At 33.7% G+C, this 26,157-nt stretch overlaps 1 protein-coding gene, 1 long non-coding RNA gene and 1 other non-coding gene across 6 annotated transcripts in view; 2 read left to right on the plus strand and 1 right to left on the minus strand.

Annotated features, from left to right (window-relative positions):
• The window catches only part of PTPRQ (protein tyrosine phosphatase receptor type Q), a 247,193-nt gene that overhangs the window by 173,361 nt on the left and 47,675 nt on the right, over positions 1-26,157 (plus strand). For all 3 annotated transcript variants that reach the window (XM_049094355.1, XM_049094356.1, XM_049094357.1), the window contains 7 exons: positions 2,316-2,437; positions 7,834-8,020; positions 11,288-11,532; positions 13,968-14,034; positions 16,989-17,147; positions 17,704-17,926; positions 19,439-19,512. In XM_049094355.1, the coding sequence (XP_048950312.1) occupies positions 2,316-2,437; positions 7,834-8,020; positions 11,288-11,532; positions 13,968-14,034; positions 16,989-17,147; positions 17,704-17,926; positions 19,439-19,512 (1,077 nt within the window). The remainder of the gene's footprint in view (positions 1-2,315; positions 2,438-7,833; positions 8,021-11,287; positions 11,533-13,967; positions 14,035-16,988; positions 17,148-17,703; positions 17,927-19,438; positions 19,513-26,157) is intronic.
• LOC112654911 (U6 spliceosomal RNA) lies at positions 3,032-3,136 on the plus strand. Its single transcript, XR_003133461.1, has one exon. It is a non-coding gene; the product is annotated as a U6 spliceosomal RNA (small nuclear RNA).
• LOC125752560 (uncharacterized) overlaps positions 19,008-26,157 on the minus strand; it is a 76,106-nt gene continuing 68,956 nt past the window's right edge. For both annotated transcript variants that reach the window (XR_007402402.1, XR_007402403.1), the window contains one exon: positions 19,008-21,720. This is a non-coding gene — a long non-coding RNA (uncharacterized LOC125752560). The remainder of the gene's footprint in view (positions 21,721-26,157) is intronic.

Consider the following 26,157-nt stretch of genomic DNA (forward strand, 5'->3'; position numbering starts at 1 on the left):
TCTGAAATTTTTGATAGAAATTCTTTTTCATCCTGGCCCTATCTTCCTAGTTCTAGGCTTATCTCTCAAATTGTCACGTAGGCATTCTCAGTTCTTGTGAGTATCTCATACTCAATGAGTACAAATCCAAAATTATTATCTCCTTCCTAAGCCTTATCCCTACCAAAAGTAGTATCTGCCCTGAATATGCTATTGGTTTGAATTCTATCAACATTCTCCTGGTATTAACATGTGAATTAGCTTTTTCTACATCCTCAATGTCAGTTTTTACCCACATATTATCAGCCTCAAGTTTTTTTTTTTAATTGAATTTTCTAAATGACTCCAGGATTCTTCTCCTCCTATCTATACCTAGTGTTACTAATCTAATTTAAGATCTCATCATATCTCATCTGGCTTTTTGGAAATAGGTTCCTTGGACTCAGTGCTTCAAAGCACTTGTCTATTTTATAACTACTGGAACTTTCTTCCTAAATCATTAGGAAAATAATTCCTTTTTAAAAAACCTTCAGGGACATTCTGTTACTTAAAGAATTAGTTTCAAATGCTTTAACAGAATAACCTTAGTTTCCAAAAGACCATCTGAGCCTGTTCCTTACTATATGAACACCAACCCCTCTGTGATATCTGTATTCCTTGAATTTAGGGATTCTAAATCTTCTTTGTACCATGGATTCCTTTGCCAGTCTGATGAAGTGTGTGGACCCCTTCCTAGAACAATATTTTGAATGTATAAAATAATAAACATAAGATTACCAAGGAAAGCACTTCTACAGTGATAAAATTCTGTCTCCGCACTCTGCTCTTTATGTCTTTGTGGCTTTGCTTGTGATCCTCTTAGCAAAGAAGTGCCCCTAAACCTGCTCCTCTGATTATTGAAATCCTTCCCATCTTTCAAAGCCTATTCAAGTCCATCTCCTCTGTGCATCTTTACCTAGACTCCCTACCCCATCTGTATTCACCACTTTGCCCTTTGCTCTCTCACAGTAGATCCTTTGTATTTTTAATAGTCCTTTCTTAAGTTAGCCCCTTATTATAATACATTGTATTAATTGACAATGATGGGCCAAACTGTAAACTAAAGGGCCATTTTCACACATAGTGAATTCATGTTTTCATGTTTTTTTGAAAAAACACTATGAAATATGTATATGAGGAGGAAACTGAGGTCCAGAAATTTTGTTTGACTAAGATAATACAATTTGTTGCTCTTATAAGTTATTTGAGGAAAGGAATATTTTGTCTTTTTTATACCTTCTCAGGATCTGTGGATTAATATTTGTTCAGTAGTGTTTGCTAATGTGGATTTAAAAATTAGAAAATCTGGGAAATACTTATTTCCCAGTATTTAATGCCCCTAGGATTGCCTAGGGTCCATAGAAGGACAGAGAGGTACCTAGAGAGTAGCACTGTTCCTAGTTCAATGTATGTCAAATCAACGGGTGACTAAATCCTTCTTAACATACTATAAACTCTTCTAGTTTCTAGCAGTTTCACAAATTGAAAATTACATAGGGGTTTTCAGCAGTCTGTTCCCTAAAATATTATCTCTTGTTTTGCACTCTTGATAAAAAAAAAACAGTTATAAAAATAGAACAAATAGGGATCCCTGGGTGGCGCAGCGGTTTAGCGCCTGCCTTTGGCCCAGGGCGCGATCCTGGAGACCCGGGATCGAATCCCACGTCGGGCTCCCGGTGCATGGAGCCTGCTTCTCCGTCTGCCTGTGTCTCTGCCTCTCTCTCTCTCTCTCTGTGACTATCATAAATAATTAAAATAAAAAAAAATAGAACAAATAGAATTTGTTTGGAATCGTAATGAATTCAGGTAATGTTTATATTTGTGATGATAGAAGTTGTATAACCTATTTCCTATGTTACTCCCTCGGTGAAAACAATAAAAGCAATCCAATTTTAAATATAATTCCCTTGTACCAGTTTCACTTTTTTGTAGTCAAACATGTTTCTGCAGGTTTTCCTAAAACAACATTACTAGGTAATCTATTTTTAAATAAAAACACTTATTCAAAAAGATTTGTTTTGCAATAGTAATGCTTTCATTTCAAAATATTACTTCGAGTTTAAAAATAATATATTTATGATCATTAATTTCTTATGTGGAAGTTTCTTATATATAGCAAGTATTTTGCAAGGAATTGCATCTTTTGATTTGCCAATGCTTTTGCATGCTGTGAGCTATAAATTAATGTATAATTAATTCATTATCACTATCCTTTTCTCATGACCTTTTCTATTATTATAATATATAGCAAAGACTAAATCAGATGTCCCAGGGTAATTAATTTTCTATTTTCACAGCTCCAGATGGTCCTCCTGAAAGTGTGTATGTAGTAGCAACATCACCTTTTAGCATCAACATCAGCTGGAGTGAACCTGCCACCATTACTGGACCAACATTCTATCTAATTGATGTCAAATCGGTAAGGTGTGTCTTACCTTCTGCAAAAGACAGTATAGAGAGTGATTAAGAATACACATTTTGGAACCAGACAATTTGAATTTTAATCCTAGCTCTATTTGATCTCAAACAACTTACTTAACCTGTGTGTGTTTCAGTATCCACATCTGTAAAACAAAGATTAATAATAGTACCCAGGGTACAGATTTTGTGAAGACGAAATTAGAAAATAAGCATAAAGAACTTTAAACATTGCTTAAGTAAGGCTCCGTAAGTGTAAGTAAGGCTCAATAAATGTAAGTAAAGTATTATTAGCCTGATCATCATTATATTTATCCCCAGGGTATAGATAATGTATATAAACAAGTGGTTAAGTTGATGATCAGGGGATCCCTGGGTGGCTCAGCGGTTTACTGCCTGCCTTCAGCCCAGGGCATGATCCCGGGGGTCCTGGGATCGAGTTCCGCTTCGGACTCCCTGCATGGAACCTGCTTCTTCCTCTCCCTCTGCCTGTGTCTCTGCCTCTTCTCTCTCTCTCTCTGTGTCTTTCATGAATAAATAAATAAAATCTTAAAAAAAATTGATCATACATTGATTTAAAATACAGTAAAAAAGTATTTGCTTCAGCACCATATATACTGAAATTGAAATGATACAGAGAAGATCAGCATGGCTTCTATACAGGGATGACATTCAAATTCATAAAGCATTGCGTATTTTTAAAAATAATAATAAATACAGTAAAAAAAATCATAATACAAGCGAAGGGAGAAGGCATTAGGAGAAATAGCTCCCAAATCACGTAACATCAGAGCTTAATTTTGAAAAATACTGGAAGCAGAACACGAAAAAGAAATGATAATAAAAGTGTGAAAAGGAAGATTCATTCACGAAAAAGTAAGCAGTTCAGGAATCCTTGATAAAAGCATTTGAGAAAAGTGCTGAGAGAAGCTGGATTAGGAGGCAGACTGTATAACATGTAACAGAGTTTGGGTTTTATGATTAAGACCAGTGGAGTGTCCACTGAGGAATTAAAGCAGTGTTCGGATATAGATTTCTATTTTATAGGATCAGCTTCATTGCACTGCAGAGGATAGAGCAGTCTTATTGCAAAATTAGGCAAGGGAACAAGAAACTGTGTGTAAGTGGGAAAGAAAAGATAAGGACAGAGGAAATGTAGCGAGGGAACAGAATGAAAAATAATTTAAATCTACAGGATTTGGTGGAAAAAACCAGGGATGGTGAGTGAAAGGAATAATCGAGGATGGCTTTAAGATATATGATTTGGAAAATTGGGAGGAGAAAGAAATTTGTAAAGGAGAGGAATGAATTCAGTATTAGATGCATTGAGCTTGGGATGCCTGGGAGTCCTCCAGGTGAAGACACTCCCTTAACACTATTATATACAGGTCTGCAGCTCAGGAGAGGAAATCTGAATTTGCAGATTGAGCAAGTGTGGGTATTTAGAGGATAGTTGAAATGAGAGGAAGGGATGAGATTAAATATATAGCATGTAGTGTAAGGGCCCCTTTTGTAAGAACTAACCTGAGGATTGAATGAATGAATCCTGAGGAGTCCAAACATTTAAATAAGAGGCCTGTGAGGAGACCAAACTGGAGTGGCCATCCAGACAGAGGGAAACCCAAGCATGAGAGTCCAGCTTTTCACTAAAACAGGGTAGGGTGCTCAACAACGTAAATAATGCCGAGTTGCTAGCTAGGATTAGGTTTGGAAAAAACTCATTAGTGCCCTGCTTGGGTTTGACTTGGCCTGATGACACTCTGTTCTCATGGCATGTAATGCATGGAGTCAGATAACTTATGGTGAATTCTCCTTCCCCTGCCTTGCTGTCTCTACCTATCTTTTGTTTAGCATTTATAATTTTATTATGTCTTTATGTTATTTCTAATCTTTTTTTTTTTTTTTTTTTTTTTTTATTTATGATAGTCACAGAGAGAGCGAGAGAGGCAGAGACATAGGCAGAGGGAGAAGCAGGCTCCATGCACCGGGAGCCCGACATGGGATTCGATCCCGGGTCTCCAGGATCGCGCCCTGGGCCAAAGGCAGGCGCCAAACCGCTGCGCCACCCAGGGATCCCTTTATGTTATTTCTAAAATGGAGGTGCTTCTATCTCAAAAGACATGTTGAGATTAAAATGAAAATTTAAAGGCTTATTGGTAGGTTTGTACTCCCATTTAGTCTTCTGTTTATGTTCCTTTTTAGAGCATATTTGTGAAGACTTTTAGTTCATAATTAGCTAAAAGTAATCAACACGCATGACAAATGCTCTGGGAATATGTATTAAAAGCAAATTGTAAAATGATAATACTGTGTTTCTGTCAAAGACTTATTAATAAAAATAGTTTTCTCTTGAAATTTATGCTTAAAGGAAGGTAAAATAAAATATTTTTAAAAGGTGATTTATAACCTCATTCTTTTAGTATTGTTATAGAGATTAAAAATGGGCAAGGGAAAGAGAGAAGGGTGACTAACATGGTAATTGCTTATTTTATATCAGTTACAAAGTAGCCTCTCCATAGCATTACCTTATCTTATCTAACATTTTAATGTAAATATATTATCTTCATTTTACATAAAGGGCAATGGAGGCACAAAGTTGATAGCTTCTCAAATAATTAAGACTTGGCTATAATCAGCAAACAGTGGTGTGATAGAAGAAAGGAAAAAACACCAAGCAGCAAATAAAATCTGCCAAGTTGAAATATATGCTCATCCAAACCTTTTGGGTCACAGCCAGCATTGTACTAGGTGCTGGGTACCTAGAACAAGTCTGATGTGGTCATTGTCTTTTTAGAGCTTATCTGCAGCTCATTTCATGGATATAGAATTATATGCTGTCAAGAATCAACAACGCCTAGGCCAGAGAAGAACACATATCATTGGATTTAGGACTTATGCTATAGCCTGGCCTTTGCCAAATACCAGACATGGGGACATAAAACTCTTTTCCTGAGAGCCTCAAGCAAAACTTGACCATCTTAAAGATATATGGGCACAGATATCACGCCCTGGGTGATACTACCAGAAATTCATGCATTTTTGTAGTCCTTTGTTCATTGTTCCCTTTATTTTTGTCAAAGTAACAAATATTGTTTCTATTCACCAAAACAAGGATGCAAAGCATAAGTAGCTCACACTCTAGTGAAAGACATCTAAACAGCTAATTACAGAGTATGAGTTATGCAGTTTTTTGGAATATAAACTAGCAAAGTAATTCAGGTTCCTCTTCTGAGGGTCATAATGATGCAGAGGACACTTCACAGAGCAGGTTAAATTGGTTGTGGGACTTGAGGAACGAATAGAGGTGTACCAGGTGGGAAGGGTGCGTATGGGGCAGGAAAAGGAGAAAAAATAGAATCAAAGTCTTATAAAACCACCATACTGCAAAAATGATGGGACATGTTTCATAATAATAAAAGATGATCAAACAAGCTTGGAATTGATGGAAGAGAAATAATGAATCAAAAAGATCCGAAGTTTCTGTCTTGGGTAATTGGACAAATAATGATTAACAATGACAGAGTAGGTTTAGTGAAGAAAGATAATGAATTTTGGTACATTCTATATTTGAGGACCCAACATACTTTTTGGATTTTAGTAACTTTAAGTAATTTTTTTAAGATACATGGGCATGTTAAGTCATATTTTTACAACTCAATATTTAGTATGCACTCTTTTAATGGAAGACATTTAAAATAATTTAATTTTACTTTGTAAGATCAGGCCAAGTGTAGTAGTTTAGAGAGTTCTGGATTCTTGAAAGACTTGGGAGAAAATCCTGTCTCTGCTACTAAATAACTATGGAATGTTGAGGAATTCACCTCAACTCTACAAAAGCAGAATTCAAATGGGTATAGTGGTCAGTCAAGTAACATAAATGAACAGTCAAAATGAAGCCAACTGGGTGAAACAGTGATGAATTGGAGACTCGTGCCCCATTATAGAAGTCAACTACTCATCTCTAGATAATTATTACCCAGCATGAATATAAGCCTAGTCTTAAGGAAAATTTAAAAAGCTAGATTTTGTGTGATGTTTAAATGCTGACAGCTACCTGAATCACACACACTTTCTGTCAGTGAGGACATGCACTTGGTCAATAGTATTCCTACACCGATTTGTTTTTCTGCCACTTTGGAGACAGGAGGCAACTGCCTTCAATGCTCTAAGGTGGGAAAAATCTATTTGACTTTGCAATGCTCATGTTATTTATCAGCCTTTTGCTGTGTCTCTCATAGCAACACCTTCTTTAAGTTAAAAAAGCTCTTAGAAAAGAGCATTTGAAGAATATTTTGAACAAAAAATCTTTCAGAGTTACATGGGAGGGTCAAGTGGAAAATTAACTTAGTAGTGCGAACAGTGTACATAATCTGGATTTAAGCATTTCAGTTTGGATTCCTGAGAGTGGCATGCATACTAGGATTTCAAATTTTTGGATGTTCATCTTGGGAAAAACCATTCTTTTCATTGCTAGAAACTTTAGTTATGTTTAATCCCTGCAGTGAATAGGCCAGACTCTCCATCAAATGCAGATTATGTTTGAACACACTATACAATTGTATTTAATATACCCAAAGATACTCATTTTTGCACATCTAATAATTATAATGTCCACAGTTAATTGAGTCCTTATCCAGTGCCATGCATAGTGCTAGACTGGAGTTTTTCGAACTGCAATAATGACCAAAATTTTTTAAATGAACTGGAACAAAGTTTAAAAGTAGAAAATATCAAAATGCATTTCAGAAACAAGTTGCATTCCTGAAAATTGTTTTTAAGATTTTAAGTTAAAAGAGGTATGTGTGAACACTTCTTTTGAACACTCATACATCCTGAGTTATGTTACAAAATGTGTTTCCTTTTTGTTGCTCATGGCAAAAAAATATCAAAATCTCTGTGCCAGCTACTTCAGATCTGTTTTTTTTAATTTCACAGAACACTCTAAATAGATATTATTACTCCAATTTTACATACACAGAAAGTAAGACACAGAGAACATAAGTGACCTGTCAGATGCTATAGGAACTATTACATGACCAGGTTGGTATTTGAACCCTTAATGATTGATTACCAAAACCTGTATTGTTTATCCTATAAAACGTTGGAGTAGAAAGTAGAGTTCCACTGACACAGATATAATAGTTGCTTGTTCATTAGATGGATTGACTGTGGTTGATTGGTTGATTTTTTTTCTTTTACTTTCACTTGTTGAAATAACTGCTTATAAGTAGACTGTTAAAGTGGCACCTGAGATTTCCCAGGACAATCGGACTATAAGAAAAAAAAAATTAAAACTTGGCTAGTTAGATACACCACAGGTAGCTTTGTATTATTATATTTTGGTGATTTGGATCTCAACTGTGGCTTCCTTTAATCACTAACTATTTTTTCCTATAGGTAGATAGTGATGAATTTAATGTTTCCTTCATCAAGTCAAATGAGGAAAATAAGACCATAGAAATTAAAGATTTGAAAATATTCACAAGGTATTCTGTGATGATCACAGCATTCACTGGAGACTTGAGTACTGCATATGTAGATGGAAAGTCAAGTGCTGAAATGATTGTTACTACTTTAGAATCAGGTAAGGCATATTTTCCATCATTGCTAAAAATTGGCTGAGATTTAAGTGTCTTTCTTAGGATTTCTCACAACACCCCCTAGAATAGGGTATGTGTTATAGGAAATTTTTTAAGTGTATAAAGTATAAAATTCAGTGACTCACCATAACTGACAAAAGTGAAGTTTTCTATTTATATTTTTTTAGGCCAAGTGGAATTATGTAGAATAATCAATTCTTGGAAATACAGAAACAAATTAGTTCATAATAATATCCTAATTGTATTTTGTGTGTTTATTTAAACACTAAGTATTTGAGAAATTGAGTTACCTTGCCGAAAGGATGGTTTTTCAAATGGCCTGTGGCCAATAATGCTGTATGTAAAATTCCATTTTAATATTTCTGTCCATGACTTAAATGCACATTAAAGTAATAATAATCTGTCATTATGTTATATGGAATTCAAAATTAGAATCCAGGTCATGCTTACCATACCTGTTTTCCTCACCTAATCAAATGGCATGTTTTATTATATAACCTATTTAATAAATGTCAGAATCCATACAGATTTTCTCAAGTGCCTACGAACAGGGTCTGAATGAATAATAAGTTTGTAACCAATAGGAATTAAGTGTGGAAAGTCAGCTTCCCAGAACTTGCTTGCCCTATCCTCCTTCAGACACCTGATGTTCTTTGCCACCAGATATATCTTTGGAAAGAGCACATGAAGGGATGTGTTGCTATAGTTTATTTGTTGCTATCTGTAAGGTAAGTATAGGAGGTAAAAAATGTTTTTTTAGCTAGTTTTTTCATTATATTATATACTCTATTGTCTATAAAGTTATGGTTCTACATTAAAAGATAACATCTTATCCTCAGCACCCTAAAATTTCATTTGTTTCCATTTTACTGCCATATATATCCCAGATATTTATTTTCTTATGATACCTTTTATACTTCTCCAGCATCCTCCCTGTGAGGAAAGATGCTGCTGAATTTATTCACGCTCATACCATAAAACACTGATTGTCAAATCTTAATGTGCTACCTCTCCCAAAGATATCATTGTTAAATAAATTTTTACTAAATCTCTAAGAGTAGAATTGTACATATAAAACCAAAGATATTTAGAGAATAAGAAATTCTTTCCAGAATTCAGAGAATTATTTCACTTATCCAACCTTAAACCTGATCTGAGTTTTAGATAAAATAATTATTTAATAATTAATATCGGGATCCCTGGGTGGCGCAGCGGTTTGGCGCCTGCCTTTGGCCCAGGGCGCGATCCTGGAGACCCAGGATCGAATCCCACATCGGGCTCCTGGTGCGTGGAGCCTGCTTCTCCATCTGCCTGTGTCTCTGCCTCTCTCTCTTTCTCTCTGTGTGACTATCATAAATAAATAAAAATTAAAAAAAAAAAAAAAAAAAAAAAAAAAAAAAAAATAATAATTAATATCTTTATAGCATTGAAATGTATAACAACAAATGTGAAAATATGTCTTGAGCCAATTTAACTTTCACTTTAGCTATGGGTTTTTCCACTTAATATGTGATATTTAGCATTATAACATATTTATGTGTTCCTCTTTTTTTCTCACTGTTATTTATTTACTTAATTTTTTGCTTGCCACAGGGTGCTATCTATAAAGATATTTGCAAGATAATAAATAAATAATAAATAAAGATACTAAAACTTGAGCATCCAAACCTTTGACTGCCTAATATTAACGGCCTTCTTCATGGAAATTCCTTTACTTAGTATGGAAATATATCCATTTCAATTTCAACAAAATAGATATATTCATGCAATTAGTCATTTATATAAAGAACATTAATTATGTAGTACATCAAGAACTAGTTCCTATATCCATAAATTAGTTTGATTCCCATGTATATCATTTTCTTTCATGATAATGCACTGATACTTAGCTGTTGTATATTAGGCTAATTTTTATTTTTCAAGAATAACATGGAGTATGTAGAATATATAAAGAATTATCACAACTCAACATTTAAAAAAATCCAATTAGAAATCGGCCAAAGACATGACTAGACCTTTCATCATGGGGGAGATACAGTGGGCAAATAAACTCATGATAACATGCCTTTTCAGCATCATTAGCTATTAAGGAAATGCAAATTAGAACTGCAATGAGGTATCACTATGCATCTACTAGAACAAATAAAATAATAATTATGAAATAGTGATGATGCCAAATGCTGGCAAAGATACAACGAGACCGGACTTTTGATATGTTGGTAGTGGAATGCAAATGAGTATAGCCACACTGAAAAGTAGTTGACAGCCTTTTATGAAACTAAACATGTACGTAGAGCACATGACCTAGCAGTCATACTCTTGGGCAATTATCACAGAGACTCAAAAATTTATGTTCACACAAACAGCTGTAAATGAATGTTAATAGCAGTTTTGTTAGTAATAACAAAAAAAAATTGGAAACAACCCAAATGTTTTTCTATGATTAAACAAACTTTGGTGTATCCACAAAATGGAGCGCTACTCAGTAATAAAAAAGAAAAGAAAAAAAGTATGAACCGTTGCTACATACCTCAAGCATTATGCTGTTTTGTTTTGTTTTGTTTTGTTTTTCCTTAAAATGACAGAACTGTGGAGGACAACTCCTAGTGTTGTGGGGATCTACAAGGTGCAAATGCCAGAGGATAGCAGAGGAAGTTTCTTTATGAAAATAGAATAGTTTTGTACCTTATTTCTGGTGATGATTGCAGGAGTTCTTTACATGGAATAAAATTATATAGGACTGCACACATTTATAAAAGCATGAAAAAATGATGAAATCTGAATAAGGTCTGTAATCTAATTAACAGTATTGTACCAATGTCAATATCCAGGTTTGATATTAAACTATAGTTAGGTAAGTTGTCACCACTGGTAAAAGCAGGGGGAATGTTCCATGGACTGTATGTACCATTTTTTGCAAATTCCTGTGAGTCTATGTTATCTTTAAATAAACAGTACAAAAAAGCCATAGAAATGCATTCTATGCATTTATAAAATGGATTCATAAAAATAAGTGTAAAAGTCAAAATAAACAACCAAACTAACTGAATCCCCATTATGATTTCTGTGACCTATAGATGTCAATGATTCTACATATATCAGCCATTTTTGCTTGCTTTCATAACATATACAGTTTAAATAATTTGTGGAGAACATTTTATAAGCAGAAATTTGAATCAAATAATTTTATAGGGAGATTAAAAAGAGGAACACAAATTTTTAAAAATTAATTGGTTAATATTTCATTTTAGTTCCCAAGGATCCACCTAACAACATGACATTTCAGAAGATACCAGACGAAGTTACAAAATTTCAGTTAACATTTCTTCCTCCTTCTCAACCCAATGGAAATATTCAAGTCTACCAAGCTCTGGTTTACCGAGAAGATGATCCTACTGCTGTCCAGATTCACAACCTCAGTATTATCCAGAAAACTGACACATCTGTCATTGCGATGTTAGAAGGACTAAAAGGTGGACATACGTATAACATCAGTGTAAGCATTCATTGCTTTTAATTACTCACCTATTTTACAAAGTCAGTTTACAAACTCAGCATTCAAAACTACTGCACCCCCTGTGCACACTAGATTTCTCATATCTTTTTGCAGGATTGTGTGAGACATGACAATACAAAATAACATTTAAAGAAATGAAATCGCTTATTTCCTATTATAATTCAACAAACACTATGAAAATATGTAGGTAACAAAAAATTTTTCCCAACAATAGCAGAAATGCAAAAATAAAATAAAGGGAAGGGAAAATGCATGTTAAAAGCAAGAGAGCAGTGATATGTAGAGATAATTGTACCTAAAGGGAAGCTGTTTAAGTGTGCTTGTAAGTGGAAAACGGAAAAGCAAATTTCAAAGGCAAGGGGCAGAAGTAACTATTGACGTGTTTGAAATTCACATGCATTTCACGTAATAATTACTAAAGCTAAGCATTTTACATCCTAATTTTAAATTATCTGTGTGTGTTTATGTACATACAGACACAATTTATTTCAAAAATGTGTTTTTGTAGCACGTCTTAAAACTTTCAAATAGAATTATATGGGTCACAATACCATCTTTTAAGCAACATAGAGTTCACCCTAAACCTTCAGGTAGCTTTTCCTACCAGTTCTTTATGATTATCATGGAATCATTAGAACACTGTTATTAATAATTTGTATTCATATGTATATGTTTTTCTCTACATTATATCTATATATCTGCATAGCTTCATTTCTTCCTTCACTCACTATATATCTTATTTTATAAGATATATAAAATAAAAATAAAATACATTTAGTTTATAAAATCAAAATATTTTATTTATATATGTAAATATAAATAAAACATAAAATGTATTTATATTTATATATAAGTAAAATATTCTCGTAGGATTCTTGTTGCACCTCCCATTAGATGAACCAACATTGTAGAAGGTCTATTAGAGGGAGAGTGGTTAAGAGAATGAACTGATCTGGGTTCTAATCTTGGCTTTATGGTTTGTTTCTGGGCAGTTGCCTCAAAAATGTACCTCGGTTTCTTTATCTAAAAAAACAATAAATTCTACTCCTGAAACTAATATTACACTGTATGTAGTAACTGGAATTTAAATAAAAACTTGAAATAAAAAAAAAGAAAAAACAGTAATAGGAATAATGACTTCTTTATAGAATTTTTGTAAAGATTAAAGAAATATAGTTATGGGAAGTCATGAGTGCTCCATCTGTTTTGCCTTTTGCGAATAAGAGAAAAAATAGGAAACAAAGTACAACTAATTCATAATTTAAGCAATAATAAAAAAATTATCTTATTGTTCAGAAAATGCAATTTATAGTTCCTCAATACCTGGGAGTTTATTAGAAATATATATAACTTTAACATCTGTCTCAACCTACTGTATCAAAACCTACATATCTTCATTCAACAGGTTTACAAATGACTTCTTTGTACAAAGCAATTTGAGTAGAGCACCTAACTTTTCATTTATTATCTCACTTAAATGTCAGGCTGTACCACAAAGAAGTAAAAATAATGAAGCATACCATAGTATCACTTTTCATTTTTAATACTTCTTTTCTTAAATTTACAAACTCCAATACATACTTCCTTTAGATATTTTTTAACCACATATTTTTGGCTTATTTACCATACCTACTGCATCACATGTATTATTATAACCTTAATTCAATAAAAACATTCCCAAAGTATATATAGTGTGGAACTATAGAAAATAAGTTAATTATGTTTGTGTTTGTCAATGAATTTGGGCAAGAATATAGTCTTTGTTTTATAGAGCAAAAAAAAAGTAAATAAAAAAAGATGATCTACAGCATGAAGTGAATTGAAAGGATTCACATTTGTGTGAATTACCTTCTATCTATGCAAACAGAAATGTTTTATGTGTATATGCTGCATTATGTGGGTTATAGTGTCGGATACTTTAGGGCAGGGGTGAAGAAGGGCATAAAGGCCAACTTTCAGAGGGATGATTTAATACAGGAAAACAAGGAGGTTGAAGGAATAGGATTTCATTTCAGAGAAGGAAAAAAAGAGGGTCTTGAATATGGATTTAAGAAAGCCAGATTTACCTAGCTACAGAGGAAAAGAGCAGATGTTAGAGTAGATGAAGGAGTGTAGACATAGTGGCTTTTCTGCTTCTGTTCCTCCTACGGGTTCAAATTGAAGCCACATCATTTCCTGGTCACTATGATAGGGCTGTTTAAGTCACTCGGCCTTTGTTCTCTGGACTTAGTACTATAAGATCAATTTTAAGAACTATTTTATTATTAATGTTCTTTCTACCCATATTGTATTCATTTGAGTAAGTGCAAGAAAAATAGAATGAGTAGGACATATGCAGTTGTTTTTAAAAGCAGGATCATTTAAAAATTATATGACCCTAATAAAAACAGTAACAAGACGTTTCTTCTTTTTAGGTTTATGCAATCAACAGTGCTGGCGCAGGGCCAAAGGTTCAGATGAGAATAACTATGGACATTAAAGGTGCATATATGAGCTGCCTTCCTGTGAAATACTGTTGTCTTAATCAAAGAGTAATTACAATTGAATTGTTATTAGAGTTAAGAATGTAGTCAAGCTTTTACATGATGCATATGCAATAATAACTACATACATTAAGTAATAAAGCCTGCTTATTAAAACTATACTTAAAATGTCTAAATAATAATGCAAATTACCATCTTAAAGAAAGAGAATGCCCACCTGCTATTTATCTTATATTTCTCTCTTTCTAAACTTAAAGTTTTCTGGGACAAAGTTTATACTCAGTTATTTTATGTTTTTTAATTTTATTGAAAATTCATTGTTAAATTACCCGTGCTGGGCTTTGATTAATTTTAATTAGATACCTTGACTGATCTTTATCTTGAAAGTAAAATTCTTCTCAGTTAATCAGATAGTGTTTAACTTTATGATTCTGACTGTAAAGTAGATTAATTCATTATTCTGACAGGTATTGTTTATAGAAAATATAATTAAAATTGGAGGCTCCCCCTCCCCAAGGCAGTCCATGAAAACCAAAAAACGTTGTTAAGAGGAATGTAGGACCAGCCAGTCATTCAGGATACTATATCTTCCTGACTGAAAACATACAAGCAATTGTAAAATCTCTCTCAAAATCTATAATAAAACCTGCAAAGAGATTAAAAAACTGAAGTGTAGGGACCTTTAGTAGAATGCTTCTCATTCTGAAGCAAAAAGTAACTTTTCTTAGTCTTTGGTAGCACAGTAGAGCACAGTGATTAAAAGTGTCAGCTCTAGACTGAATCTAGGGTCAAATTGCTGAGATTGAATTCTGTATTGGCCACTTGATATCTGCTTGGCTTTAGGCAAGTGCCTTAACCTCTATAAGCTTGTAAAATTCAGATAATTCTAGTTCCTACCTCAAGGATTGTTGTGAAGATTGAAAGAGATAATCTCTGAAAAACCCTTAGGACAGTACCTGGAAACTCATACCACTAAGAATAAGAAATATTCACTGTAAGATGAAGCTGATAAATTTTATCTTTTCATCAGTGGTAGTTTATATAGTTGTAATATTATTTAAAAGCACCAAGATTTGTTTTTTAATTCATTCCAAACTACTTGGAATGTATGAATGCATAAGCTCTTCAAAAACATCAGTGTTTTATAAAACAACTTCATAAAGAAGAATATCTTAATATCTTTTTCTTATTCAATGGCAGGACAGGTAAGTATGCAGGTAACAACAGATACATTATATTAATTCTTTAGCAAAACTTCCTATGTCTATTGTTTTCATCATTCCCAGGTAAAGAGGATTAGTTCTGACTTTCCACTCCTTAAATAGGACAGATTGACTCATGCTTAGTCATCTAGACAAAATACGTGAGTACTAGTGGTAGTGGTGAGGTGCTAGAGAAATATTTTTCTCTAGTAATATGCATGATTGGTTTTGGTGACATAGAGTGATATTGAATTAATAGTAGTCTCATTAAATTTACATTTGACACATAAAGTCGGATAATCATGTCCAATGTCAGATTCCTCTAACCAGAAACCTTTCCTTAGGGACTCCCCAGTGGCTTGGCTGAGAGTTTCTCAGAAATCCCTAAAACCTGAGGCTCTTCCTGAATCCTTCCCTCCTTCTTCCTTATACAGGTATTAGACCTGTGATCTGTGGTCTAAAGGCTCTTGCCACCTACTTCTGTTCCCTGATCCTGGATTTTTCATGGATATTTCCTCCAATAAACTTCCTACACATCTAATATTGTTATAGTCCTTACATCTCAGAGGAGTGAGCCAAAGGATTAAGCCAAAAATATTTGATTCAAATCCTGTTATTTCCCTTTTACAGCTATGTGACATAAGGCCATTTCCTCATCTATAAAATGGAAATGGTATTGCCAATTTTATGACATTATTGAGAGGCTTTTTAAAAATTTAATAAATATGGAAATTGAAGTTTGATTAAGCAACTTGCTGTGCTCGAACAGCTGGAATACATATATAGCTATGGGATGAGACAAGCAGAGTTCCTATAAATATTGATTTTGGAGATACTTGTATCCATTGGTGATAAATATGAATTATTGTGACACTTTCAGAAATTATTCTGGCAATATCTATCAAAGTTAAAAATGTTTTTATCTTCTGTTCCAGAAATTCTGTTCTTAGAAATCTATTCCATAGAAATAAAAGGATCAGTAAAGAAGGCTAAATACATAAGGCTGGTTATTTCAGCATATGTTCAAAACCTGAAGGAAAAGGGAATTCCCATTACTAGCTGAATGATCAAATAAATATGATGTTGTCACACCACAATATACAACATAGTCATTAAGAAGAATGAGTTGGCCCCATTACTTTGTGACTTGGAAAGAATTATATAAGTCATATTTAAATGAAAAAAAAGCAATATGTGGAGTGATTATAATACATAATATATCCATTTAAAAAACCAAACAGTAAAAATAATCCTTTATGTATAACTTTATGTATTTTATATGATTATGTGAACCTGGAGAAAAATATAAGAGGATATCACTCATATATTTGACTTGGATAAACTGTGAGGGATGATGGTATGACTAGAATAGGAATTGATGTATCAGCTAAAGGAAGTAAAAGAAGAAAAAACCCACTAAAATATTAGTATGATATAATACACTTATAAAAATTATATAAGTGAGAGCATAAATTATTAGAATTCTTTTAATATGTGAAGAGGAGTCAGATGCCTAAAAATCACACCTGAGCCCCCATATCTCAAGCAAGTATGAAATATACAATTAAAGCATTGGGAGATAATAATTGCTAAGCATCTGTTGTATTTCAACAACACTGTTTCATTTGTTATGTGTGTCTGTCATCATTGTATCTATAAAACATCTGCATGAAATGAGAATTTAAAATTTTTTCCTTCTCTTCAGAAACAAAAAAACCCAATTGCAGTGATGTTTCTTCTTTGTTTTAAGCTCCAGCACGACCAAAAACCAAACCAATCCCTATTTATGATGCCACAGGAAAATTGCTTGTGACTTCAACAACAATTACAATCAGAATGCCAATATGTTACTACAATGATGATCATGGACCAATCAAAAATGTACAAGTGCTTGTAACAGAAGCAGGAGGTATCATCAGTTGTTAACCTGTCTTGTTAAATTATAGAGTATAAATTGCGATGCTAAAGTAATTTCCATTTAAAATTAGTAATATAAGGTTAGCTGCCTATTATTACACAACGTTTGAGCTTAATAAAGTGTTAATATTAACATGAATTATACTCATCATTAATTTATACCTAAAATACTTAGCCAAAATAAGAAAAGGCATAGTTAAAATATGTGATTTTTTTATGCTATGTACTGGTTGGATTATTTGGTTTGGACAAGATGGAGTCTTGATAGCTTCTTTGAAGGTATGAACAGAAGAATTACCCTTGACTGAGAGATATTCTTTGTGTCTCTGAGAAGTCATCCTCCACAACAAAGCCTGTAGATTCATGTGTTTGGGGAAAGATAAGGTTCCCTGTTTATCCAGGTAAATCAGCTGAATCATCCCTGGTTGTTCATAGAGTGGCAGATGTTGCATCCAGATTTTCCTCATGCAATTATAGAAATGCTCTTCAGAAATGTGAAAATACTTTCATATATTACTTGTAATTATATCCTTTTTTTCTGAAAATAGCTCAGCATGATGGAAATGTAACAAAGTGGTATGATGCATATTTTAATAAACCAAGGCCATATTTTACAAATGAAGGCTTTCCTAACCCCCCATGTATGGAGGGAAAGACAAAGTTCAGTGGCAATGAAGAAATCTACATCATTGGTGCTGATAATGCATGTATGATTCCTGGCAATGAAGACAGAATTTGCAATGGGCCTCTGAAACCAAAAAAACAATACTTGTAAGTATAGCTCATGCTTACTAATGCATCGTGATAGCAAGCAGGAAAACGTTTTTTTCATCCATCTACTCATCCTTTCATCTTTCCAGTAAGTACTGGACATCCATAATGTACCGTGACCTAATACATGGTAAAGACCAACAAGATATTGTCCTTACATTTCATAAATATACAGTTCCATAGGAAAAGCTTAAAAATAATTATGATTTGATATGATAAGTGACATAAAGACAATGCTAATGTATGGGTTTTTGGAAACACTATTCTAGTCTGTTTGTTGATGACAGTTTCCATTTACTGGAGTCATAGCAATGATTTTCTCCTCTTTGTATTATCAACCTCTGAATTAGTGACTGAAATATTTATAATTCACTTTAATATTTCTCATTCTGTAGATCAAGATAATCTAATGTATGAAAAACCAATTCTGATACTCTGGCTTTATTAAATGCTTTACTAAATTAATCATGTATCTCCTGTTAAATTGACTATGTTATTTTTGTCATAAGACTACAGTTTTTAATATTAAATTATTTAATTTCCAAAATGTAATTTTTACTACTAAATTTGAAAAATGCAGGTACTTTCATGTTTCTTGTTTGCCTGCTAGTTAAAGCATTATTAAATCCTCATAAACAAACTAAGCCAAGTTAACATTAGAAAAGTAGAGGTCAGGCATTTAAAAAAAATAGAATGCTTTATCATCTATTAATAAGTACAATTGCTTTGGTTACTAAGTTTTTGCCTGAAATTTAATCATCATATATAGACAATTCTGAAACTGATATACCACAAAATTTAATGCTTATTCAAATATTATTTAATTTGCATATTTTCACAACGCAGACTCTTAATATGTTCAATAAAATCATAAGAATTTGAGAAGAGTAGAGATTAAATTATAAACTGAAACTTATGAGTGTAAGTTGGTTTTGTATTTTAAAATGCCTGGATGTCTGTAATTTTTAAATAAGGTAAATTTAAGTTATCTCTGAAGGTGTTAGAGTCACCCATTCTGTAACCATTTTCTGTTTCTTATGTCATAAAATCATAGAGTGAAAACACTGCTGTACACACAGAATTAAGAATCATTTTTCATAATTTATTAATGTGAACAAAGTTCTGTATGACCATTCTAAATCTAGGTCACTGGTATTTTCAAAGGTAGTTGAGGTATAATGGTTATTATACTTTATAAAGTATGTTTGTGTAACACACTTTATCACAACTGTTTATAACCTTCTGACTGCTCATGAGTCTGGCCAAACTTTTAGTTACTTTTTTATGTGCAGGATAATTATTCATCTCACATAAAGATAGGATATATTGTTCTGATGACAATTGATTTCCAAGTTTACATCTTACAAATAATTTTCTCTTGAATAAAAATGTGTATCTTTCATTGATTTTGTTTGTTTGGGTTTTTTTGTATTTTTCATTGTTTGTTAAATTATTTATAGGAAAAAGTAATATGGCATGCAAATTGTTTGTCTTAATTTTTTTATTTCATAGATTTAAATTTAGAGCCACAAATGTTATGGGACAATTTACTGATTCTGATTATTCTGATCCTGTTAAGACTTTAGGTAAGATACATTCTGTAATTTAATTTCATTGATAATCTTATCATGCTAATAATCACAGTTATAACATTCAATACTAAATATATTAATCCATGACTAAATGTTCTCAAGTATAAATTCATTTCAAGCTTAATTAGCCTGACAAAGGAAAACATAATATTTGTGCTATTCTTTTAAGTGATGGATGTTCCATCTATTCAAATCTGAACATAGATTTCAATATAGTATTAGTTCTATGCTGATGTGTACTAACATTATACTAAGCAAATATTTACTTGGAAGCTTAATATATAATCTTATATACAAAGCATTTTTACCTAATAAAAAAGAAAAAGGTTTATGGAAATTTTCCTGAAATAATCTTACAAACTAGGTACTTTCCAGCTGTTTTAAATTTTATTTTCCAATAAATAAATAAATTTTATTTTCTTTCTAAATCAAGTCTTTCATGAGTTTTTCCAGTTATACCCACCCAGTCAGGCCTGAATAAAACATAGGTACAATTTAGTCAAATGCAAGTGTTCTCCTCCTCCTCCTCCTCCTCCTCCTCTTCCTCCTCCTCCTCTTCCTCCATCCTCACCATCATCATCTTTTGAGCTCTTTGTATGTATGTATGTAGTCCACTAATAATGGACTCTTCACAACTGTCTTATAATCTTTATCCATAGTTCTCAACCAGAGTGATTTTACTCTCCAGGGAATATGTGGCAATGTCTGTAGCAATTTTTGGTTGTCACAATTATGGAGACAAGCTACTGGTATAGTGGGCAGAGGCAGGGAGGCTGCTGAACATCCTAAATTGCATGGGACAGTCCTTTCAGCAAAGAATTATTTAGTGCATACTGTCAGTAGTGCTGAGATTGAGAGAAGCTGTCAGGTGCTATTAGTTCCATTTTATAGATGAGGCAACCAAGGCCCAGATTAAGTAATTAAGTGGCTCAACTAGTATTCTAGCACAGATCCCACAGATTCCATAACCATTACAGTACAAATACAGAATTTAGGCCTGGATTCAAAACTTGACTCTACCACTTGAGAAAAATAATGTCCATAAACCTCAGTTTTCCTATTTAGGAAATGGTCATGATAGTGTCCATGTTGAAAGATTTAAATAAAGTAGCATATGTAAAGATACTAATATTCTATAGTTAGTAAAATTTTAAATGCTTAACAGCTTCTGTTAGGCTATAATAGGCTGTATAGGATATATAATAGGATAGGCTATAATCAAAGATCTTAGAAATATACTTTTTCAGGAGAAATTACTTCCCTAGGATTTCTCTAAGCTTCCAATTTTCTCTGTATAAAGCTCTGAGAATGTGGACCTTTGTGCACCGCTCAGATCCACAGTATCATGTGATCTGCACAGTGAGAGCTGTGGCTGGAAGCAGATAGATTTTTCCATTATTCTCATTTAGAAATGTTCATCTGGTTGTGGAAGATTAATTGTCAAAAAAGTCAGCTTCTGCAACCTCTATGTAGTTAAGGAAATTTTCAATGTCGAAGAAATAAAAGGGACACATGGTTTGCTACATAGGTGTTTATAGAGGAATAACTACTGTCTTATCCCCTGAAATCAATGATTTAATTAATTAATTTTACCCAGTGATTCAATCATTTTAAAATTGGCTGACTAGACTTGTGGTTTTGAAATTGAGTGAAGTATTTCTTCATTGATAGGTGAGTTTATCACACCCTGACACCACCACAGTGAAATAAATGTCTTGGTGGCATCAACATAATGTCCTCTATGTTACGGCATTTGGGAACTATTACCATAGCAAAATGGTGACCCTGGTATGTTTAGTAATGGAAGATAAAAGACATAGAGTGGATAGCTCACGTATCTTAGGGACATGACATTCTGTAGGAGCTGTGCTAAAGATGTTGCCTTGCTGTGTGGTTTGTTGTGTGCTATGTCTCTCATAGATTGCTGGTTTCACATTGATGTGAGGATATGTTCAGTCAGTTATCTGAGCGACAAAGTTACAATGTCCCGGGTAATAGGAATGAAAAGGGGGGAAAGACAAGCATCAGAAACCATGATGTGCAGGGATGTGATTCCTCGCATTCTGCCAAATGGCTTCCTTCTGGCCAAGGATGGGCCTCAGCTAATACTTTGGCTGCAGGTAGTCCCAAGGTGTCTTCAGTGATGCTCTTATTTTTCTTCCTTTTTCTCACATCCAGTTCAGTGGAATAAAATAATTAATTCTAGAAGGTAGCAGAAGTACACCATCAGTTCTCTGGTACTTTCTTTGAAATCATGACTATCCCCACCCCAGTCATCCAAGTGCTAATGTTTGTGTGCCCTGCTAACCGCAAGAATCTAAAGGGGTTGTAAGATGTGGAACAGAGGGCAGAGCATAAAATCTGGTCAAGGTTAGGGAAAGAAGCACTGGTGAAACATAGACTTGATGTATAAGGTAGAAAGCCATTGGGTTGATAAGGGGTAGTTACAAGGAAAGGTTCTATATATCTGTGATCTCATTTTTCAGAGTTCATGTACTACTTATAGACCAGTGACATAAGGGCAGCCCTTCAGGCTCCCCCTTAGAGTTTCTTCCATGGATTCCCTTCTGATAAACAGTGGCTCTGTGTTAGGCTTTTGCCCTATAATGCTTATTCTGGATTGACCACATGGAGTTCTGCTATCTAGACAGTCTTTTATAGTCAGTAAAACCATGATAGGCAGGAGTGGAGAGAATGATTAGGAATGCCACCCTGAGTTGCTGAAATAAGATGTGCAGATTTGGAGAATGGAGTATACCTTTGGAGCAGGATTCCTCAATGTCTAGAAAAGCGGCCCAGTCATCTGACTGGTTAATGGATTTATTACTATCAATTTCTGTCCCCACATTTTACCTGGCTATTGGATATTATGGTTCTGTGACTAACGGATTCAGCCTTATGGGTCGGGCAACAAAGAATACCCTTCAGAAATGGTCCATGACCTGACATTAATAAAAGGCCATTGAGTCGTTAAGAGCTTTGGCGGGGAAAAACCTTGCCAAGGAATATATAGTAGAAGGACTCAAGAAGGAAATAAACTACATTGGTCAATGACAAGAATGGTTTCATGGCTGTGAGAATGGGAGCAAGCAAATAGTAAAATGCACTGATATAATAGCCTGGTGTCATTAGAAGATTACAACAGATGTTCAAGTCCCTGTTTATCTCAAATATGTCATGTATTTGGTTGGATGATATCAGTTGCAACAGGCGAGGGGCTCCCGACATTCTTAAGAAGCCTACTGAGGACTTAGGTGTATATGCGATTTCCGATTTTGGTGAAAGAAGTGAAGATCCCATCTGGGTCATCAAATAACCAGAGGATATACATTCATTCGCTGGTATTTAGCATAGCACAGGCAGCGAGCTCCAAGCTAAGTTGCCTGTCAGTAAAATCTTCAGATTTAAGAGCTTTAGTAAGGCTGTCTTTTCAAGTAAGGATGGAGTATACATTTCCATGACAGACCATTTTGGTAGTGGCTATGCCTCTTATTTGAAAGTTAAAATTAGGGGCAACAGAATCACCATAGACTAATGAACTAAAAGGTTTAAGTTTATTGAAGAGTTAACAAAAGCAAAAGTGAGGAGCCTGGTAGGGCTTTGCTGAAGAAGGATGAGTGTGTGGAAGAGGAGTTTGCACTTAGGGGAATCTTTATGGCCTATAGGAATAAACAGAGGAAATGACATATGCCATTATTTTAATCCTAAAGAAATACCTACAACTTATTTGATTTTGTTTTCACTCAGAATTGAGTATTAGCATTTTTATTAACAAAACTCATAAGAATCCTTCTTAAACTCTTTTTAAAAATCCTCTTTAGGCACATCAGTTTATGGAAACTGCTCGCAGGCAATGTTTTGATTACAAGGTTTAATTATAGAGGATTCCTGTGATTTGAAAACCAGACACTGCTTTCTGCACCTTACAGGGCTTCATTAAAGCTGAACAAGATGAAACCTTAAACCCCATGGCAGAAGCACTCTGTGATTGTTTTCTTTTGTCATAACACTTCTCATTTAATTACTGGGCTAACAATGAGAAGTTCCAATCTGCTGCTCACTTAGAAACAGAAATAGGGAGACACTATGTATTTTTTTGCAGCAAAAGGATCACTTGCCCACAAGACACATAAAACACTGAGGAGTTTTATGATGTTAACGAGGCAGTGGTAATGTGGTGCTGAACCTCATAAACTTTGCAGTCAGACAGGCATATTTCAGGCACTGTGGACAGATACTGACTTTAGGGGACCTTGGGTTCATGACTTTAACAAATTAATTTCTGAAAACTTATTTCCAAATTGAAAATAATAATACCTACCTCGTAAACTAACTGGACAATTAACTCAGATGAATGAATGCTGAATGAATATGAAATATTTATTAATAAGGATAATCATTTATGTGCCAAGGCTTTGATGAGTATTTTTATATATAATCCCACATATTCTTCACAACACTATTAACACGATCTCCTATTTATAGATATTCTCAATTTATTGGTTCGAAATTTACAGCTGGGTCTGTAAGCAACTTGTCCGAGGTTAGAGAGCTAGGACATGGCAGCAACAGTTTTTATTTTTATTTTTATTTATTTATTTTTTCTTTTTAGCACCAGTTTTTAGACCCAGAAAGCCCGAGTCAAGTCAGTGCTGTGCGAAAAACTGCTGTACGCATAGCCTGGAAATCACTAAGTGTCCAACTCAATTGCAATTGCATTGCTCTTGGTGATTTTTCTGCTTCCAAAGACTTTCCTATCTTTGATGTGCCATTTTCTCTTCACAACATTTTTAATTACTTCCAGCTGTTTTCATACCACCTTCTACCACCTTCTCCTCTTAGCCCTTTTGAGATTAGCATTCAGTAAAGTAAAGCATTAGTATGCTTTACTAATGCACATAAAGATACAAAAATCCCTTTTTGTTTTTTAAACAATGAGTAAGTGTGATTCTTCTTTACACCCTGGAAACCACCGTTTATTATCTACTTCTAATATTTTGCCAGGTTGATGCTTGAAAATAGTATGTTTAGGGTATTTTATTTTATTCATTTATTTTTAAAGATTTTTTTAAATTGATTAGAAAGAGAGAGAGAATACCAGTAGTGGGAGTAGGGAGAGGGGGCATAGGGAGAAGGAGAAGCAGGTTCCCCACTGAACAGAGAGCCCAACCTGGGGCTCAGTCCCAGGACCCAGGATCATGACTTGAGCCAAAGGCAGGTGTTTAACTGAGCCACCCAGGTGCCCATAGAGTATGTTTATTTATATTTCTTCAATTATGAAACTGAGTGACTTTTCATAAATTTTTTATGCAGTACTTGAAAATCTGGGATAAATGGTGCTGTCCAAAAGAGAAAAGATCCTTATACTTAAGTTTGGTAGTAACAATTTGTTTTCTTTTAAGATTGATAATAATATTAGGAGATCTTTCATATGACATACATCTATATCAGGAGTCAGATATGTCCTACGAGGTTTATAAATCATTTAATTCAGCTTCTCCATAGTTATAAAGCTGGTTTAAATCAGGTCTATTAGCTGAGCTGAAATAATAATAATTTCAATCAAAAAACACTTAGGAAAAATGAGTGCTTTATAATTATGTTTGCTTAATTACAGCAGTGCATTTTATTATGCAAATAAAACATAATTTAATGTGACCTTTCTTAGAACTTTAAGTCTAGTCAGGAAATGACTTGTGCTTATTATGGAGAGAATCATATTTATATTTTCAAGTGAAAGAATTCCATTTCCTATGGAAGGATTTGGAGAAGTGACTTCATTTTGGACAGTAATGCTCCATGGGTATATGCATAGCAGTGAATCAGAATTTGTACTCGACAGTCATGGTACACTCTGTCCTTTCCTACTAGTACATTTGTAATACGTGTGCCCAAAGGATTACATACTGTTTATTAATACATTATATGTCATTTCCTCACTTCATTTGGCCAGTGCTTTGAAAGGGTAATCTAATCTGAAACATTTTTTTGTGGTCTATGAAATCATTTTTTTCCCCACTAGGTTCTAAGGTCCAGTGATTCAGTGTTACCTGATAAAGAGGATTCTTTATTCATCTTCATGTATTTCCTTTCCCATGCATATTCAATTAGAGTCAGCTTGTGAAAATTCATAAAACAAGCCTTTCACATGTAAAAAAAGGGATATCTAAGATACTATGTGAGCTACATGCTGCTTTACAGTCTCCTAAACTTAGCTGGAAATTCTAGATGACCATGAAACTCATTCGAATCTACCATGCAAAATAGCCACAGGAACCCTTTCCTCTTGTTAACATTTCATAAGCACCAATCCAGGGAAAAAAGATGAAACACTAATTCTTGCATGTTATACAGGTAGTTAACCTATTTTATCTTGTCACTTAACATTAATGATTTTAATAGTAAAATTACAAATTATAACTCATATAACTTAAAAATGGTTACAATTATAATTAATAGTTGTTTCTAAGTAAATGGTAAATAACTTGTATATTCTTATTTCAGTGCTTGATCTTCAACATGAAAATTTTTAGTATCTGTTTCAAAACCAATATTTATATTCATTCTGAAGTTTAGCAAATACTTATTGAGCATTTGTTATGTATCTGGTATTATTCTCAGAACTGAGAATGCAGTTTT

Source organism: Canis lupus, chromosome 15 (genome assembly GCF_003254725.2).
Source record: "Canis lupus dingo isolate Sandy chromosome 15, ASM325472v2, whole genome shotgun sequence".
Lineage (NCBI taxonomy): Eukaryota > Metazoa > Chordata > Mammalia > Carnivora > Canidae > Canis > Canis lupus.